The 21,814-nt window shown below is 38.8% G+C and overlaps 1 protein-coding gene and 1 non-coding gene across 2 annotated transcripts; one reads left to right on the forward strand and one right to left on the reverse strand.

The window, feature by feature from the left end:
• The first annotated feature begins 1,445 nt into the window (after nt 1-1,445).
• LOC141643205 (uncharacterized) lies at nt 1,446-2,003 on the forward strand. The gene has a single exon (XM_074452255.1). The coding sequence runs from the start codon at nt 1,446-1,448 to the stop codon at nt 2,001-2,003; it is 558 nt and encodes a 185-aa protein (XP_074308356.1).
• A 17,973-nt stretch (nt 2,004-19,976) lies between these two features.
• LOC141620799 (small nucleolar RNA R71) lies at nt 19,977-20,083 on the reverse strand. The gene has a single exon (XR_012532042.1). It is a non-coding gene; the product is annotated as a small nucleolar RNA R71 (small nucleolar RNA).
• Nucleotides 20,084-21,814: the final 1,731 nt, after the last annotated feature.

The raw sequence follows: 21,814 nt of genomic DNA on the forward strand, positions 1-21,814 counted from the left end.
CTGATGTTAGGGGAGAGGAATGACGGGGACGTTGGTTTGGGTGATTCATGTTTGGGTTACTGTGACTAGCGAGATAAAGGGAGGGCCGTTGATTTCTTTTATAATCCTATGGTTAATAAGCGTTCTCACCGTTCTTACCGAATGATCGTTCTCACCGGATCCTACATCTCTCTCTCTCTCTCTCTCTCTCTATATATATATATATATATATATATATATATATATATATATAAGATTAGAAAATAGTAGCATGGTACTTATATATTTAAGAAGGTGTAAGATCGGTCAGGATTCTCTCCATTATTTGAAAAGAAATGGATCTTCATTACTTTTGAACGATTCAGATTAACTCTTGGAACGATCTAGTGGTTGTAATTATTTTGTAAAGTAATGTTTTAATGAATGGAGAGAGAAAATATATTAGAATAAGAGTGTATTAGAGAAAAAATGGAGATGAAGTAATAGAGATGATCCAAATTGGTGTAAGATATATGACCCATTTGACACGGCAAGCACAACCCATTATTTAGAGTATACTTCTTCCATTCAACTCCACTCTACCTATTAGAGTTTTGCACAAATAATAAGAAAACAATAAAGAAACAATAAAAGTACATTTGCAATTGTGCATATTGTTTTATTAAATCATTAAGAGTGTTTCATTTCAGTTTTGATTAAGGGGTAATCTTCCCACCAAAAAGTTCAACGTTTTAAAAAGCCCACCAAAACACTCCCAAATTCTATTTCCCCCCTAATTTCTGTCAAGTCTATTTCATTATCCTCCTAATTCTTGACCATAAATTACAACATTCCTCACCAAAAATTACAGCTTTCTCTCATTCATTAACAAAGCAACAAAGAGAAAATTACAACCCTTAAATTATTACAGTCCAAACATCAAATTACAAGGCCTTCCTACAACAAATAACATAAATATCCCAAACTAATTAGACAACAACAATGGTCTTCAAGTGCATGGCAGAAGATTAGAGGACTGAAATTGCCATTTACTTGCTTGAAAAGTCCCAAAATGGTAAGCTTTCTCGTGGCACCATCAAGGAGGTAGCTGCAAGGTACGGTTTGAGTGATAAAAATATATCTAACATATGGAGACTAGCCGAAAAACCAAGGTTAGTAGGTGAAAAGTTAGATGTCAAGAGTGGGAGGATAGACAACAAAAATAAGAAAAGAATCCTACCAAATATTGAGCATATCAAGTCGTTGGATCATTCACTAAGGGACACAATGATAAGAGTTGCAGAAAATAGTGGAGTTTCAGTTAGTCCATTTATGGGTGAAAGAAGGTTTGCTTAAACCTCATTCAAGCCCATTACATCCTAAACTCAGTGAGATACACAAGGCTTAGAGGTACATTAGAGACTAAGCCAATAAGTAGACCAATTTATTCAGCAGATTGGGAATGCCTGTTTGATGGTAAAATAAGCATGTTTCTATTCACAAATCAAGTACCAGCAGTTAGAGCAAACAAAAATAGGCCAAGAGGTACATTAGAGACTAAGCCAATTGAGTCAATCACAAAACAGGGGATTAAAGAATGCATAATTCAGCAAGTAATATCAGCAATAAAGAGTGTTTGGCCAGAAGGTTTAAGCAAGCATATATACATACAACAAGACAATGTCAGACCTCACATGAAGAATGATGATCATGACTTTATAGCTGCTGCAAACTCAGATGTATTTCATATTGAATTAGTTTTTCAGCCACCTAACTCACCAGACTTAAACTGTAATGACATTGGATATTTCAGGGCATTACAGTCATTACAAAAAAAAAAACAGGCAGCAAAGACATTTGATGCTCTACTCAATGATGTGATGCAAGCTTTTGTGGATAATAGTCCAGGGAAACTGAATAATATTTTCTTATCATTACAAGCAGTAATGGTTGAGATTATGAAATGTAAGGGTCACAATAATTTTTCACTTCCTCATTTGGGGAAGGGTCATCTTCCTGCCATTGGTATTTACCAAGGAATATAATGCTAATTGAGGAGTTGGTCAGGGAATGCATTGAATATATGCAAGGAATAGATAAAACACATGGGTTAAAATACATAATGAATGAACTAGGGTACAATGTTGAAAATTTAGTTGTTCAGTTAAATAGAATGTAGTGCATTGTCATATACAAGTGATGAAAATGTAATGTTCAGTTTAGTGTTCATTTAAAACTTCAGTTTTAAATGAAAATTAAACTACAGTTTTAGTCTGTAATGAAATGTCAAATTCAATGTTCAATGCTATGTTCATTTCAAAGTTCATTGTTTATTTCATATTTATGCAATCGTCACATTCAAGTTCAGTTCAAAGTTGAATTTTAAGTTCATATTTATGCTCTACAATGAAAAACGCATACACAATTACAAAGACACCAACAACTAAATTCAGAAAAAATCAAAACACATCAACTCAGGCTTAGTGTGACCTCATCATGGAGTTGTGACAAGTAGTGAAGCCTCCTACACACATACACACAACGAAGTTGACTCATGCTCAATACAATAGTAACATTAATGAGTAAAGCTCTCAAACCATTAAGTAACAATCATCGCCGATATCTCAAAATGATATTCAAATATTTGAGCAACACACCAATTCATTGGTAGACCATGTGGTGGCTTAAATACTTATGATATGACCACTATGTTATACTTATACTTCCTCCATTCAACTCTACCAAACTACCAACTGCTCTCAAACCAATAAGGAACATTCATCATTGAGCTAACAAGAATAACTCTCAGGTCTATTTGGCCTCATCATTGAGTTGTGTCAAGTTGTCAAGCCTCCTACACACACACACACACACACAATGAAGGTAGACCATTCTAAGTAACATGAATAACAGTAATGAGTAAGGCAAAAAAAATTAAAGCTCTCAAACTGATAAAGCTAAAGTCGTATCACCTTAATCAAAGTAAATCTTATCTCAGTACTAACAAAATAGCTAGTGGTAAGACAAGTATCGAATCCACAGGGACGCGGTAATATTCAATTTGCTAATATTTAGATCATCTTAAAGTAACCGATTTCTTGGGGGTTTGTTTGGTTTGTTTTCTAACAACTATTAACAAGTGAAATAAAGATGAATAACAATAATATTAAGATGTCTAGGAAATAGGTTCACTAGGTCAATTATCCGGGGGTTTATCTTAATCAAATATTAGGTCAATCAAACTATCTAAGGTCACAAGATTGATTAATTCTATTATGCCCTTTAGATTCAGTTTAACATGCAATCACTATAATTAAACACAGCCTATCTGGTTATCGCAGCCTATATTAATCCTAACCCAGTCAGTGAAAGTATTAATTCGCTACACTAATTATAAATTCAGGCCTTAAATCAAATAACTATAATAAGAACAATAATCAAACGACAGTCTATACGATATTACTAACAATCAATTCATTAACCCCCTTCTAATCAACCTAGATCCCCTTTATCCTAGATGAAAGATTTAACTACTCATACTAATGGAATTAACAACAGTAAAGGTTGATGAAAGCATAATTGAAGACATAAAACAATAACAAAGGAATAAAAGCATAAACTTGATTAATAATTAACGAAGAACGCCTAATGTACCTTAACAATTAATGAGGAAAGATTGTAGATCTCAACGTAATGCTAGCCGACTAAAAACTAAGAGTATTTTGAGTTCAGAATACTATCAAAGCGTACCTTGATAATTTTCCCGAGTTTAGAATATATAATAGAAACATGACGTGATTTAGGAAAATTCGGAAAAGTGTCAGACATAAAGGATTCTCGATCGAGCCTGGTGATACTCGATCGAGGACACTTCACTCGATCGAGCCCAATGCTACTCGATCGAGGATTTAGTTTCCTAGGCTTGTCTTCGACTAAACTTCACTTCTTATCTTCAATTCTCCTCATTTCTCGTGCCATGCATCGTGTATTAATTCTGTTATGCCATATCCGCGATGCTCATCTTCACTTGATTCACCTCGTAATGCGTCATTTCTGCATTAAAACACAAAATAGTGGCAGTATCGATATTTCACTATAAAAAGCATATAAATGACATAATAAGCATAGAAACGTATCAAAACCAACATGAAAGGAGTCATAAAAGTGTATATAAAAGTGATACATCAAACTCCCCCAGACCAACTCTTTGCTTGTCCCTCAGCAAAGCAATAACACCATACAAAAGACAAACATACAAACTGTGAATGAATAACTCAGAGTTAATGTCGATGCACATACAAATCCCAAGCTATCCATATCTATAACAAAGTAATAACCAAAAATTGTGCCAATAAAACAAATTCAAAGGCACGGGTAAAAGAAGAACGCAGTTCAACTAAAGATGTGATATGATACCGTGACTAAGCCAAATACCTTTCAATCTTGCAAGACAAATTAGTTGGATTCTCGCGGATTCACTCATGCACTCATAAGGGGTAAGATATATGTAAGATAGAAAGAATTAAGACACTCGCCCCACTTATGAAATATGCATGCAATCTAATGTGATAGAATTTTCTCCAACTAGTACGCATTCACAACAAAGATAAAAGTACATGTATCAAGGATAATAGGGTGGCAAATGAGCAAGGGTATAGAAGTGGTTTGTGCCAAAGCACATATGGATATGCGAGGCTCAGACGATAGTCGCAGCGCTAAACCATAAACCAATTCTAATAGTAATAAACATAAACCATCCCGACTAGAGAAATCATCTCAACTTTGACAACATATGAGAGAATATGAATGACTTTCCAAAGATGCATTAGACTCTAGTATACACCACTCATAATCTCTTAACAAAAGCAAATAAAGCAATGTCTCTGATGCGACTCTTAATTGCGCACATTTAGTCCCCTAATTGTACCTATTTTGCATACTAATATAGCATTTCATGGCCATTTTATCCGTCAATTCCTTCCTATTTTGCTTTCCTAGTGCATTTTATATGTCTTATAAGAATGGAGATAATAAGGCGGAATTCCCGTCTCCCGTGCATATTTGGAAGCTTGTTGATGATCTTAGATGGACTAGTATGAATAGGAGGCAAGAATGATGACCAAGGATGTAGGAATAAAGAGTATATAGAAGGATCATAGGCTTAAAACCATGGAGAAGAAAGCCATTACAAGAGGAAATTGCTCGTAACCAAACCAAGAGTTGCTTGTTTGGCTCTGAACGTATGCTATATAAAACGGCATCGAAAAATCAAGTGGTCTAGGTTTTTGAATCACTCCAATAGGAGTCCGGATGAGGAAATGACGTCCGTTTTACAATCTGAGCTCAAATAGACAAGCTGTCCACCAATCTGCGCGTCCCGAGACTCAAGACGAACGTCTCAGACTCAAGACGAGCGTGCAAGACTCAAGACGAGAGGATTGTTGGACATTAAAAAAGAGAAGCACTCCGCCCATGATCCGAGCGTCTTGCTCCCAAGACGGGCGTGTAATACTACGGTTTTATGAGTCTCTGGGTACTCTATCGAGTAAGGGTGGTTTGCAATTTAAAATAGTTTCTGACCTGTAGGGTACTCGATCGAGTAGCCTTGGTACTCGATCGAGTAGGCGGCACTCGATCGAGTACGTCAGTTACTCGATCGAGTAAGTGTGTTTTACGGGGTTGTTTTGTCGGGTTTTGCTAATAACGCGAGTTTAATATAAAAGGTTTCCGTCAGTTTCTTTAATCACTTTTATCCTTTCTAAACGTTTCAAAAGAAAAAGGAGTTACGTAGTTCTCTCTCGTTGCGTTGTTGGCAAATCCCTAAGGCTAGGAGTGTCGGATCATCTCGTTCTTTGCATCATAGTGTTCCTTGCGTCAAGGGTAAGATCTACATACCAATTTTATAGTATTTCGTTGAGTTTCTTTAAAACCCTAATTAGGTAATTTGGGGGTTTTGAGGAGTATTGTTGTTGTAGATTGTGATTGTATGATTGTGTGTCTATAGGAGGTGATTTCGTTGAAGAATGGTTATGATTAGCTGATTGTGACGATCTTGGTGATGGCTTATTTCAGGTAGGGTTTCCCTACTCAGTATTAGTCCCATAATGCATTGTTGGTGTTTTGTGATTGTTGAATATTGTCATACTCGTATTGTGACGGTTGCTGGATTTGATTGTTGATAATAGTTTTGATTGATTGTATCTGTCTATGTTATTCGTGGCGCGTCCCTGGCTGAGTGGAGTCACTTGCGGGAGTGGCTTCACGCCCATTATTCGCCTTCTGTGGAACCCGCCACAGAAGGGATGTGCACATTAAAGAATTTGGGTTTATCGCTCGACGGAGATGAGCGGGGATTAGGTGGGAACGGCTGCGGTCCCCCACTGGCGGCGTGGAGTGACCTGTTGCGATGGGCACTCTGGCAGAACTACACACTTTAGTGTGTAGTCAGTATTGTGGAGTTAGGAATGGAGTTCAAGAGTATATCTGTGATGATTGAGCTGTTTGTTTACTGTGTTGTTGGATTATATAAATTGTGTGATTAGTACTGACCCCGTTTAGTTGTTTTAAAAACTGTGGTGATCCATTCGGGGGGTGGTGAGCAGTTATTGAGCAGGTATGATATGACGCGTATGGGATAGCCGGGATGAGTCATCACGTGGCAGTTAGAAGTCTTCCACTGTGTCAGACGATGTTTTATAGCTTTGATAATTTTAGCAGTAGACCGTCTGAGAATCTTGTATTTCTTTTTATCAATTTTGGAGTTGGTATGTAATCACTTTAAACATTATTTACTTTTAAGTATGTTTCGTTATTGTCTTATGATTATCATTGCCTCGGAAAACTGAGATGGTAGCACTTCCATGCCTTAAGTGGTCCTGGTAAGGCACTTGGAGTATGGAGGTGTCACAAAATGGTATCAGAGCGACGATCCTGAAACCTGTAACCAATGAATCCAATGAACATAGGGAGTCAATTAAAATGAACCCGGGGTAGAAGTTGTAGGAGCTAATGCAAAGACTTGGGAGACGTCCTAAAGTCGTGAACTCGCCCTATAATTTTGAACCGGTCACCATGAGATATGAGTCGGGATCGCTATGTGTTTATCTTGTGAATTGTGTATCTATATAGTGATGTGTGACATGAATCAATGGATGTATGTATGTGGATAATGCGGAATGCGTAGAAAAGATGGTGATGATGTGATTTCGTATGTTGTTGATTGAAAGCATGTTGCATGATAGTTGGTTTACAATGTTGGTTGGAATTGTGAAAGTGTATGAGAATGATGAGTAATGTGGTTGAAAAAGGAAGTAGTTCATATGTGATATGATTATACATAATTTTGTTTGTGTAATTTTATATAATGATTTCATATACATGTCTACTATTGTTCATATGTATATGTTGTATGAAGAATATGGTGAAAATGGATGAATTGATTGGAAAAGATGGAGTGGCAATTTCATGAGAATATGAATTTTGTGATTATGAATATGTTTAGGTGACGAAGTGTATTTGTAATATTGTTGTATTAATAACATGGAAATAGGATTTGTAATGTATGAGTATGTTTTGTTTACGAAAAGTGATAGAATAAAAGCATGTGGGTAAGTCATGATTGGCAAGTTAAATAAATTATGTTCATGATGAATGTTGTTGCTTTGCTTTCGAAAATAGTAACATGTGATTGGGACTACTGGTTTTATGAGTATTGGGTTGTTTTTGTTTACCTTGTTGTCGTTTAAGTTGTTTGGAAGTAAAATCAAGTAGTTGTGTTTTTCGATTATAAAGAGGTTGTCTTTAAACTGTTATAACTTTAGATGTATAAACGATTTTGATGTGATTCTAATTGGAAGTGATAGCTTGTTCTTTTACGATTCTAACGATAGGTCACACGCCCAAAACGACCAAGAAATGAGTGAGTTATGACCGTTTTACGAAAACTGGACAGTGCTGAAAAATGCATAGGGTACTCGATCGAGTGCACCTTGGTACTCGATCGAGTACCCCTTACTCGATCGAGTAGCCCTGGTAATTTTTATATACGTGTCCCTGACTTTCACCTACTCGATCGAGTAAGGTACTCGATCTAGTGACCCCTGTTTTGGGTCATATGCTTATCTTTTGATTTCGTTGCATATTATGTTTAATTCAAAGGTGTTATTTTGCTTCTTTATGCATTGTTTTATTTGTATGTTGATCCTAATGCGTAAGTTACCCAATCTTATGATGTAAGGAGTGGCACCTGTGGTGAGTATGAGTTCGGTGGGAAGACATGAGTTATATGTGGTTGCGATAGATAGTGGAAAAAGAAAAGGAAGATCGTTATGGCTTAATTAAGACATAGAGCATGTTTTCTGAGATGAGATGAGTGATATGATTGTGTGTTGAGTAACATAAAAGCAAGTGAATATGGGCAAGGGATGATGTGAGTCTAAGGAACGTGAGAATAAAAAGATTGAAAGTAAGGATGTGGATAGTGGCAGTTTGAAATGTGTAAAGAACTATGGAGGGAGATGGTTAGGAGTCGTGTGGGTTAAGGATATATGTAGTGAAAGTTCGTTTTAAAGGGGTTGATAAGAGTAGTATACAATGAACTTTATGGAGACATGTCGCGAGGTGGATTTGTACACAGTGAGTGAGTTTGGGAGATTTGGTTTATTAAGAGATGAAACTACTGTGTGAGTTCCTTGGGCAATTAAAGGTATGAAATGAATTCTGATTTCTAGAGAGGTACAAAGGGAATGCAATTGTTTGAACAGTGAACGTTGATTTTATGGATAGATTAGTGGCAAGTGTGAGTGATAGCATAATAAGAAAAGATTCATGGTAAGAAAGAGTGAGATTATATTGATATAAAATAATGAGATTTGAGTTTTGGAGCGATGAGAAGGTAATTGGAGCACTAAAGAGTTAGGTAGAAGTAATAAGGAGTTGAGCTATTAAATGGTATTGTTGAGTATAAAGAGAAAAGAAGGATAAAAGTAAGCTGAGAAAAATGTTCACCGGAGTTATGTGACATAAAAGTAAGGAATCGCCGAGATGTATGATATTATCAAGAGTAAGTAAGTTAATGGTTATACAGAAGTTTCAGGACAACATGATTAATCATGAGTTTCGAGGAATTAAGGGAGTATGAAGTTGGTGGAGTATTTGCACGATACGAGATTTTTGGTGGAGAGTTATATGATGATACAATTAAGGATAGTATTGGGAAGAATGTTGAGGTAATTTTGTTGATGGATTCGATGTTCATTATTTGGGATGTTAACCAAAGATAGGAAAGAAATCGTGATGTTTAGAGATGAGTGTAAGAGTTTTGATGTCCGGGCAGTGGTAGTGTTATGGTTTGTGACTAGTGGTTAAAGGTGATGGTATATTAGAAAGGTAGCAATTCTAAAGAGGTTGATTTTGTAGAGACCAGATTGATATGTATGGTTGTGAGAGAGCATAATATGTGGTTATATAAGGCGGTTGTTAGTAGTTGAGTACTAATGGTATGGTTACATTTGGCAGGAGGTGATGGATATGCGAATGGGAGAATATGTTATGAGGAGTATACGAGTTAAGCTCGAGTGAGAGGTAACTTTTATCAGGTGGTAACTTACGTGATCAGGATTGACTAGGTGGATGGGATTACGGGTCTATGATATGTGTAAATGTTTGTGTGAGGTTCTGACCTCACAAGAAGTGGTATGGTGTGATAATTATAAAGTTGTTATATGATTGTTTTGTAATTTATGTTGGGTACGGTATACTAATGGAATGAGGTTCAAAAGGTAATAATTTGATTGATCTAGCATGGATAGTTAAAATTGTATGTGTATGGATGATACTTGTTTATTCCGTGATATGGTAAGGATGATGTTCATAAGATTCTTGTCAGTTTATTCCGTATAATATGTTGTGTTATAATCTAGTAAAACGGTTTTGAGTGAGTTTTCTTGTTCGAAATGTCATACTGAGTCAGTGTTTATGGGAATTATATGTGATTGTGATGTTTATCGATGTGGTTGTTGTGCCTCGAGTGGTGATCCGGGCATGGTACTTCATGTTGTGATGCGGGTATTTTCGCACTGCGTGTGGCTGTTGGTGGTGGTGTTGCGATGCCGTCACCGGTTGTGGTGGAGTAGGCGGGATGATTATGATTCGAGTTTCGAAAGTATATACCAGTTATACATAGATTGTTATTTTGTTTGATGTTGCTCCATGTGAGTTTCAGTTTGTGCAGATAGACAGTTGTCTTGATCATTGATGTTTTCTTTACAGGTTAAGTTTGGGAATGAGGGTAGAGTACGATATGAAATAGAGTTGTATATGTTTTCGTTGTTGTCATGGTATAGTGATATTCTGTTGATGGGACACGGTTGTGAGAGGTTGTTACAGTAATTTTGATCTTATTCTAGATAAGGCTTTAGTAGACATGGTAATGGCAAGTGATTCGTAAAACATGTGTGGTAATGACTTGAAAGATGCAGGTGGTTCACAATCCTTTGTTGAGACAGTGAGTGTAGGGTGTTTGGAGGAATTAATGTCATGTTAAGTTATGTATGAGTTTTGCGGTAATGAAGAAAAGAACTTGAGGATCTAGTGTGAGTGTACGTAACGAGTGTGAATCGTGAGTTATGCTTTTGGGAGATAGGTGCTTTACATAGAGAGGTATGTTGTTTTGCAGTAATAATGGAGAGTTAGTATGGTGATTTTGCTACGAGTTTTATGGTATAGGTTAGGTGGTGTGCCGAATGAGTTGAGGTATGAGAAATGTTTAAGTAAGAGAGCCTTGGATATATGCATGGCGAGTGTTTAGATTATAGGTGGTTATCTTTGACATGCGGTGGTGATGAGGATAATGAGACGATATAGCTAGGATTTAGTATTAGTGAGTTACGAGGACGTAACATTTATCTTAAGAGGAGTAGGATACGATAAAAGAGATTTCGATGGTTGTACATATGGTAGTATATTTGGAAGTAGAGTGTTGGTGTAGCATAAAGGACGGATATTTGTTTTGATTGATTTTATTAAAGGTCATGACCGTGCTTGTAGTAGTTTGATGTGTAGGAATGGGAGAATATTTCACTAGTGTTGACAGTTGGATTGTTGACAGTTGGAGGATGAGGTTATGAGTGTGAGTAAACTTCGAGGACGAAGTTCCTTTTAAGGGTGGTAGAATGTAACATTCCGTTTGATGTCTATGAGTGTATTGATATTGGATTTGGTAGTGGATGATATATTATGGAGCTAGCAGCGTTAGAGGATGGTAGTTGATAGTGTATGGAGTTAGTGTCGGGAGAGTTTATGATGTAGTTGATACGACATCGTGAGCGATGTGTGGAGGTAGGAATAGTGGGTGGAGTTGGTGTTAAAGTTCATGGTTTCATGTTTTACAAGTTGGGGTTTTGTTTTGAGTTCTTAGTAGCTTTGTTGCGTCTTGACCGAGTGCGTATGTTTGTTTTTATGTACGGGTTGAACTTCGGAGACGAAGTTCTTTTTAAGGAGGGAAGACTGTAATACTACGGTTTTATGAGTCTCTGGGTACTCTATCGAGTGGGCATTACTCTGTCGAGTAAGGGTGGTTTGAAATTTAAAATAGTTTCTGACCTGTAGGGTACTCGATCGAGTAGCCTTGGTACTTGATCGAGTAGGCGGCACTCGATCGAGTACGTCAGTTACTCGATCGAGTAAGTGTGTTTTACGGGGTTGTTTTGTCGGGTTTTGCTAATAACGCGAGTTTAATATAAAAGGTTTCCGCCAGTTTCTTTAATCACTTTTATCCTTTCTAAACGTTTCAAAAGAAAAAGGAGTTACGTAGTTCTCTCTCGTTGCGTTGTTGGCAAATCCCCAAGGCTAGGAGTGTCGGATCATCTCGTTCTTTGCATCATAGTGTTCCTTGCGTCAAGGGTAAGATCTACATACCAATTTTATAGTATTTCGTTGAGTTTCTTTAAAACCCTAATTAGGTAATTTGGGGGTTTTGAGGAGTATTGTTGTTGTAGATTGTGATTGTATGATTGTGTGTCTATAGGAGGTGATTTCGTTGAAGAATGGTTATGATTAGCTGATTGTGACAATCTTGGTGATGGCTTATTTCAGGTAGGGTTTCCCTACTCAGTATTAGTCCCATAATGCATTGTTAGTGTTTTGTGATTGTTGAATATTGTCATACTCGTATTGTGACGATTGCTGGATTTGGTTGTTGATAATAGTTTTGATTGATTGTATCTGTCTGTGTTATTCGTGGCGCGTCCCTGGCTGAGTGGAGTCACTTGCGGGAGTGGCTTCACGCCCATTATTCGCCTTCTGTGGAACCCGCCATAGAAGGGATGTGCACATTAAGGAATTTGGGTTTATCGCTCGACGGAGATGAGCGGGGATTAGGTGAGAACGGTCCCCCCATCGGCGGCGTGGAGTGACCTGTTGCGATGGGCACTCTGGCAGGGCTACACACTTTAGTGTGTAGTCAGTATTGTGGAGTTGGGAATGGAGTTCGGAGTATATCTGTGATGATTGAGCTGTTTATTTATCGTGTTGTTGGATTATATAAATTGTGTGATTAGTACTGACCCCGTTTAATTGTTTTAAAAACTGTGGTGATCCATTCGGGGGTGGTGAGCAGTTATTGAGCAGGTATGATATGACTCGTATGGGATAGCCGGGATGAGTCATCACGTGGCAGTTAGAAGTCTTCCGCTGTGTCAGACGATGTTTTATAACTTTGATAATTTTAGCAGTAGACCGTCTGAGAATCTTGTATTTCTTTTTATCAGTTTTGGAGTTGGTATGTAATCACTTTAAACTTTATTTACTTTTAAGTATGTTTCGTTATTGTCTTATGATTATCATTGCCTCGGGAAACTGAGATGGTAGCACTTCCATGCCTTACGTGGTCCTGGTAAGGCACTTGGAGTATGGGGGTGTCACAGGGCGTCTCAGAACGCTATGATCCGGGCGTCCCGATGCCAATTCGAGCGGATTCCTTCACAGACTGGCCGTGCTCCAAGCTGATCCGAGCGGATCGTGGTAGGACTAGCAACGTGATATGCGCATTTCCTTCGGGACTTGCATTTCCCTACTCAACACTTAGTAATGCTATTTATTAATCTACCCTTGCTTAACCTAATGATGTACCGCTATATATACTCCATTTGTAATAATCAAAAGAAGAGAAGCCCTTTTAGTAGGAAGTTCTCTTAGATTAGATTAGGAGTAGATTAAAATAAATTATCCTTTAATCATTCCACAAAATTACACATTAATCTTTCCTTAATTATTGTTCAAAGTTTATTATTGGGTAATTGAAGACTATTGGGTTATTATTGGAGAATTGACAACTCTTCATGAATCAATCAAGTTTTCTTCTATTATTATTTGCTTTATTATTTGGATCATCTTATATAGGTATAATCCCTTTTACTCTTGTTTAATTATTGTTAATCACATCATTTATTCATCATGTTTTGCTTTGTTAGTATGATTGATAACCTTATTAACATGTTGAACTTGATAATGAGTGAGTAGTCTTCTAGCTAGGGTTAATGGGGAATTAGGGGAAACAAACATGGGGGATGATTCATGCTTAATCCAATATGTTTTCATAATTAATTTGCTTGCTTGTTGTGATTTCAACTTATGTACATGTTATGTTTGATGAAATGTGAGCCTATGAATCCTTGCATTTTTTGATCCATCACTTATCCTTTTAATGAGGCTTGTAAGCATATAAACCAACTCGAGCCTCATTAGACCATGCATAATGTTGAATAGGAAGGATTAAGTCGACTTGTAGGTGTTGTACAATCTAATCGATTCGGCTCCGGGACCCAAACCTTCTTAGGGATTGTAAGCTTATACACCAACTCGATCCCATCACAACAATAAATGCTTGCATATAATTGAGAACATGTTTGTATGATCAACTCCCATGAATCCCCTATGAACCCATGATACCCTAGCACTTTTAATCATTTGTTTATATCCTTCCTTTTGTTGCTTGTTTACTTTCCATTGCTTTTATTAGATTAGAATCATCAACCCATTACAATTGTGACAACCCTTAGCACAACTACAATTAGATTGAAAAATTTGAGTACCCCCCGTCCCGTGGATCGACCCCGACTTGCTTGCTATGCTAGTAGTAGGGTATAAATGTGTTTGATGGCGGACAACGACCCGCTCCACCAAAAATGGCGCCGTTGCCGGGGACGGTGTTAACTTGATTTGATTTTCTTTAATTGTTTTTAGTTGTGTCTTTCTTCACCTTGCGGAAGTCAATCTCCTCAAGGTTGTTCTAATTGTTTTCGAGTTTGATATTTTGCATAACTAGGAGATCACAAGGTAATCCATTACCTATTGACCTCGAAATTGAAAGAACCTTAACCAACAATAGAAGAGTTACTAGAGGTACTTTGAGAGGTATTGGAGAGATTGTGGACATTCAACCAAATAACATTGAGTTTACCAACCCTTTTGCAAGAGAAAGAGAGGACAACCCAATACAAAACCCACCACAAAATCATCCCACAATGCCTAAATTTTCATCACATTCCGTACCAACCGAGAAGAACCTACCACATGGCACTCCTACACCACAACACTTAACCGGTAATTTCATTGCCAAATCCGCGTTCATACAATTAGTTGAGAGAAGTCAATTTGGAGGGATATCTAGTGAAGACCCTCATTCACATATGGAGATTTTTTGTGACTATTGTGATGCGATTTCTCAAACCGGAGTTACTGAAGACCAAATCCGATGGGTATTATTTCCTTTCTCTTTGATCGGTACCGCAAAACAATGGTTAAAGAGCCTAGACAAGGCTACTCTTGGTATTGACTCATGGAAGAAGTTGGCACTTGCTTTCTACAAGAAATTCTATCCTCCGGAGAAGACTAATATGTTGAGAGCCCAAATCACCGGGTTCAAGGAAAGGGATGAGGAATCATTGTATGAGGCATGAGAAATATTTAAGGACACTTGTAGTTCTTGTCCACACCATGTACTTAGCGAGTGGTTCCTTGTACAACAATTTTGGAACGGTCTTTATGAAGATTCTCGCAATATCCTCAACATGGGATCAAATGGAATATTTACCGAAGTTGATGACAATCAAACATGGGCCAAAATTGAAGAAATGGCGGTTCATAATTTGCAATATAGTAGACCTAGAAAGGCTACTAGAGGAGGAAAGCATGAGGTAGATTCCATCACACAATTAGGTACTCAACTAAGTGCTCACATAGTCACATTGACACCATCAATTTGAAGTTTGAGAAGGCCATGGCTAAGCTTGATGAAACTTCCAAATCACCCAAACAACATGTTAATGCTATGGTGGCATTATCCTCAATTCCAAGTGGAGTATGTGAGAGTTGTGGAACTTTGGGACATGACCAAAGTGAATGTAGGGGAACAAGTGAACAAGTGAATGCTTTCCAAGCATACAAGAATGGCACCCCTTATTCAAACTATTACAATGAGAACACCAAATTTCATCCCAATCTTTCATACAAAAGCCAAAATGTTCAAAACCCTCAACCAACATACACCCCACCTCCAATGAGAAACCAAGCTCAAAGACCCTTTTACAACCAAAGCCAAAGTTATCAAAATCAATCTTCATACAATCAACCAAATAACCAAGGCTTTGATGTTCAAAAAGCGGTCCTCCAAATACAATAGAATCAACAAGAATTTTTCACTCAAATGCAAAAAGATAGCCAAGCAAAAGACATCACCATCAACAACATACTAGCCCACACAAAGATGTTGGAAATCCAAATGTCTCAATTAGCATCTTCTAACTCTCAAAGACAAAAGGGGCAATTACCACCTCAAGGTAATCCCCCAAGACATGAGTCGGTTAGTGCCATCCATTTGAGGAGTGGTACAAGGTATGAAGGGCCGAAGAGGCCCATTGATGAAGACATTGTGAAGGCTAGTGACAAGCAAAGAGTTGAAAACTCTAAGGAAGAAGAAGAACCCACCACCATTCAAGAAGTTTCAAAGAAGAAAAATGAAGATAAGGCTAAGGAGAAAGAGCCTATTGTGATTAGACTTCCATTTCCGAGTCGTCAATCTAAGCCTAAGTTTGATGAACAACTTGGAAAGTTCATGGAGATTGTGAAGAACTTAGAAGTCTCAATCCCATTGACGGAATTGATCAATCATGTTCCGACCTATGCGAAATACATGAAAGATATTCTTACAAAGAAGAAATCCATCCGGAAGCTAGAGACTATTGAGTTCACTAAAGTGAGTAGTGCTATTCTACAAGGACGTTCACCTCCAAAGCTCAAAGATCCGAGAAGTTTCTCTATTCCATGCACTATTTGTGACACTACAATCAACAAAGCATTATGTGACCTTGGGGCAAGTGTGAGTGTCATGCCATACTCGGTGTGCAAAAGGCTAGGAATGGGAGAACTCAAATGCACCAATATCACACTTCAAATGGCAGATCGATCGACGAAGACACCTTTAGGGGTATGGGAGGATGTGCCCGTAAGAATTGGCAAGTTCTTCATCCCGATGGACTTTGTTATTGTTGACATGGAGGAAGATTATAACATTCCTATCATTTTAGGAAGACCCTTCTTACATACCGCGGGAGCGGTGATTGATTTGAAACATGGAGAGCTCACACTTGGAGTGGGAGATGAAACAATCACTTTTAACCTTGACAAGACAATGAGAGCTCCCCGATTACATGAGCCATGTTTCATGATCGATCATTATAGCCGAGAAAGTGATAGGAAGAAGTTGGCATCTCAATGCAAAGATCAAGCTATGGGTAAAGAATCACCACCCATATGGAAGAAGAAAGTGGATAATCTTCAAGATGCTCCGTCCAAGGAGCAAGGAAATTTTCAAAGCAAAGAGAGCTTGAATAGCTCACCACCACTCATGACAAGAGAAGAAGAAGGCCTCATTGGCCATGACAACAAGAAAGAGGAGTTGTTTCCATCAACTCATGATACTATAGGGAAGAAAGCTAATAAAGTATGTGGTCTATGGGATGACGAATTCGATGGATTAGTCAATCCCTACATTGGCAATGCTATAGACCAAGGCTTTGGTGACCATCTTGACTCAAGTCACCACCATGAAGAACACAATGTACAAAGGTCTATTGAAGATCTTTATAATAACAATGAACAAGCCTTCGACTACTTCTACAAGGTGTTGAGTAACATCAACAACACCTTGACAATGCCCCCTTGACATCTCATCTCAAGAGTGAGAGTTTGGTGGATTCCTCCCTAAACCACCATTTGTAAATATTCTAACCCATTAACTTGCATTTTACTTCTTGTATTGCATACTTGTCAGTTTTAGATTTACATTTTTATGTTTTGTTCAAGATTATCATTATGAGAGAAAGTGAGGGAAGTATTTTAATGTTTCCTGATGTGTAGTGTTTGCTCTAGTGTGGGATAGCAATTGCCTAGGCTATCCGGGCCTTCATAGTGCACCCACAATGAAGAACAAAAGAATGAAGAAGAAATGACTTGGGATATGAAGATCCCCACGGGTGGACCTGAATCCGTGGGTACAGGGAGTGATCCGAGCATCCCAGTAGAAACCCGCTCATCTTGGGCATGATTCGAGCGTCCAGGCACCTAGCTGCTCGTCTTGGGAGACCTGGAAACTCAAAAATCCACACTAACTATGAATCCGAGCGTCCCCAGGAGAAGACGCTCGTCTCAGTTGGAATATGCGCGTCCTGGCCGCTCTCAAAATTAAAATCTCCCACTGTCTTAAGATCCGAGCGTCTCCAGGGAAATCCGCTCGTCTCCTGGTGAAAGATGCTCGTCTTAGTTGGAATATGCGCGTCCTGGCTGCTCTCAAAATTATAATCTCCCACTGTCTTTATGTAACTCCTGATACGTGCCTAATATATAGTCTTTTTAGCCTATTTCAGCACGTATTTCTATGCTTTTTTATACTGTTTTTATGGTATTTTGCCTCGAATTGGCTACTTTGGTTCGTTTTGTCCATTTTGTAGAAATGAACGTGAAAGTAGTGGAATCGTACCCTTTTTTGTCCTTTTTGCATGCATTTAGAGGAGACGGGATTGTTCCAGAGTGAGATACTGCATTTGGAAGCGTCATGGCACGGATTACAAGGCATTCGGTGACGGACTTGAGCTGATTTGAAGTTAAATAACTCGATCGAGCTGTTTTACCACTCGATCGAGTGGTTTTTACGTCCTCCGGTGGTCGATCGAGTGGTTTTCCACTCGATCCTTATCTTGCAGAAAGGCCAGTTACTCGATCGAGTAATTTTCTACTCGATCGAGTAGATTTGCGGAGGTGTTTGCTCGATCGAGTGGTTTTAATCCACTCGATCGAGTGGTTTCGCTATTTATGGGATTTAAACAGCCCGTGTTATGTTTAATTCCGCAAAAACTCATTTACTTTGCTATTTAAACCTACATTAGTTAGGTTATTAGTATCAGATTTACTTACTACTTAGGATCTATCAAACTTTTACTGCGTACTTCATTCTTCTCTACTGTAACTTTATTTCGGGATTGCTTTCGCTTGGGATTTGTGTTCTTTACGCCGGATTCGCATCGATTGTAATTCTTTCTCTTCCTTTATCAATAATTAATCTTTTTCTTGCTTTAATCTCTTGTTCCGTTACCTTTACTCCTTTGCCCTAATTTATCTTTATGCTTTTCACCTGCTATTTCATTATGTTTACTGCTGGAAATCTATCTGCTGTTAGTTTAATTAGCGATATGAGTAGCTAAACCCCTCTCATGTTAGGATTAGGGGATCTGCGGTAAGATTGTGACGATGTAGTAAATGAAACAGACGAAATAATTACGAGACTCTGTCACCATAGCAATTTAATTGTATTTATCGACTTAGTTGAGTGCACACTTCTAAGTTAACCTTTAATCTGGCTAAAATTAATCCTAGATCGAAAGATTGGACTAAATAGGCCTGCTATGAACAGTAGACTACCCTGACGAGAATGAAAGTTAAGTTAGTGGTATTTTAGGATAGAAAGTGGACCGTAAGGACCTTTCAACATCCGTCTTACATTAATTCGTCTGAGTCATTTACAGCTGGGTCACTGGACTACTGTAGTGAACCGAAATCCTGACATGTCCCTCTTTATCTGATAGTTTAAATTCATTTCCTGCCTTTATTGCTCTCGCCCTTTATTTCTCTTTCCTTTAAAACTCGTAGTTTAGATAAAAATTCAAACACCCCCCCCCCATTTGTGACCAAATAGACGGACTTCTACAAATATCTTGCCTCCCTGTGGAGATCGACCTGAGTTCCCTAGCTATATAGTTGGTTGAGTTAGTTTTTTTTTGACAGGTACACGACAGACGTGTCAAATTTTGGCGCCGTTGCCGGGGAGGCAATTGCCCTATTTGTTTTCGTTCCGTTTATTTTATCCGTCTCAGGGAATTCCTATTCCTTGACGCCGTTCTTATTATTTACTTTCAGTGTTGTTTATGCCCAGGTCAGACAGGTGTGAATTAGTTTCAACTGATTCAGAGCCAGAAAGATTATTCAGGCATAGACTCCGTCTGATAAGGAAATCACGAAAGGAAGACTTGAGTACTTTCGAGCCGGAGTTACATCATTCTCTTTTCGAGGAAGATAGTCCGATTTCTACAGTAAGGATGCCTAAACTTTCTAGTCATTCAGTGCCTAAAGCCTCTTCTATTCCCAAAGGTTTCAATCTCCAGACTGAGGATGGGAACACCTTTGATATCCGTCCTTATATCAATCTGGTGGAGAGAAACATTTATAGAGGTGTGGCTGGTGAATATCCGAGGAAGCATATGGAGACCTTTACCGATTACTGTTCTACTATCCCCGCCACTAAGGGGGTAACTCAAGATAAGATTAAGGAAGTTCTATTTCCTTTCTCTTTAGCTGTCTCAGCCAGGGAGTGGCTGACTGACTTGGACCGCACAACTGCTGGGGTTACAGATTGGGAGTCTCTTGCTCTTGCATTTTACAAGAGATATTTCCCTCCACAACGCACCAATTTGCTGAGGGCCAAGATTACTAGTTTCAGACAGGCTCCCGATGAAAGTTTTTATGAGGCATGGTCGCGATTCAAGAAGTTGGTGAGGTCTATCCCTCACCATGGTTTTGACCCATGGTTTCTAGCTAATCAGTTCTACAATGGGTTGTATGACGACCAGAGAGCCATACTTGATGCGGCATCTAGTGGAAGATTCCAGGAGAATACAGATGACGATAAGGGATGGTCTCTTATTGAAGAGATGGCGAATCACAGTGCTGAGTATGGAAACCCGAGGGATGGGATTGGGACAGTTCATGCAGTTGATAAGCAGGTTTTGGCTCAGCTGGAGACCATGAATGCTAGGTTCGACAAGTTGAAATTACAAGCTGCTGGGGAGCCTCAGACGGTCCATGTTCTTACTAGAGGAGAGACCGTTTCTTGTGAGAGATGTGGGAGTAATGATGGCCACACTGTTGTTGGCTGTCTTGTAGAGAAGGAACAAGTCCTTGCCTTTCAGAAATATAGGCAAAGAGGAGGTTCCTATTACAATAATCAAGGGGCAGTCCATTCCAACCTGAGGTGGACTAGTCAGAATGTGCTCAATCCTACACCTCCTCCGCACCAGCAGCAGCCTTATGTCCCTCCACACAAGAATCAACAAGGCTTTCAAAAGCCCCCTTCTTTTACTCCTCCTAACCATGGTGCATCATCTTCCGGTGGGGTGAGTGAAATTGGTGAGCTTAAGTCTATGTTGTAAGCCTTCACGAAGCAGTGGCAATTGAGTGATCAACAGAAAGATGCGTCTATAAAGGCACTTGAAACTCAAGTTGCCCAATTAGCCACTAATCAATCCAAAAGAAAGCAGGGTCAATTACCGACTCAAAATGAAAAGAATCCACACGAGACGGTAAATTTTATCAATCTGAGAAGCGGTCGTTCGTATGAGGGACCAGGAGTGCAGAAATCAGACCCAAGGAGAGCTGTAACTGAAGGTGAACAGTGTTCTGGCGAAGAAAATGAGCTCACAGCAAAGAAAGTGCTCGATCGACTGGTTTCAGGTGGTCGATCGAGCAGATTTGGGGACGAAAGTGGTCGATCGAGTGAAAATACCACTCGATCGAGTGAACAGGAAATGCAGAATGGTCGATCGAGTAGTTTTTCTACTCGATCGAATGAAGAGCAAAGTGGAGTTGATCGATTGAGTGGAAATTTTACTCGATCGACTGACATTGATGAGGAAACTGCTCGATCGAATGGGTATATTAGTCGATCGAGTAGTTTTGATGACGGGAAGCTTATTCGAGAGCCTGCTAGTGCCCGTTTAAGCGATAAATCACCGGAAAGACCTCGTTCGAGAGGTAAGAAGCGTCCAAAGGATACATAACTTGCTCCGGAAGATACATTGGAGGAGAGAAACAAGGGACTTGAGATACCTATTACAGTTCCCTTCCCGAGGCGTCTGCAGAATACAAAGGCCAATCAACAATTCGGCAAATTTGTTTAACTTCTGAAAAGCTTGGAAGTCACTGTGCCATTCACCGAGTTGCTGACAAAGGTACCCTCTTATCTTAAGTTTATGAAAGAAATTTTGAGTCGTAAGAGGACCATTAGTGATAGTGAGACCGTAGCTTTGACTAAGGTGGGGTCAGCCCAATTTCAAAATAAGTTACCTCCTAAGCAGTCAGACCCGGGTAGTTTTTCGATTCCGTGTCATATCGGTAACTATTTGATTGATAATGCGCTATGCGATTTAGGCGCTAGCGTGAGTGTCTTACCGCTGTCTCTGGCTAAGAGATTTGGTTTGACAAAGCTGAGTTGCACTAACATGACAGTCCAGATGGCCGACCGTAGTATATC

Source organism: Silene latifolia, chromosome 1 (genome assembly GCF_048544455.1).
Source record: "Silene latifolia isolate original U9 population chromosome 1, ASM4854445v1, whole genome shotgun sequence".
Classification (NCBI taxonomy): domain Eukaryota; kingdom Viridiplantae; phylum Streptophyta; class Magnoliopsida; order Caryophyllales; family Caryophyllaceae; genus Silene; species Silene latifolia.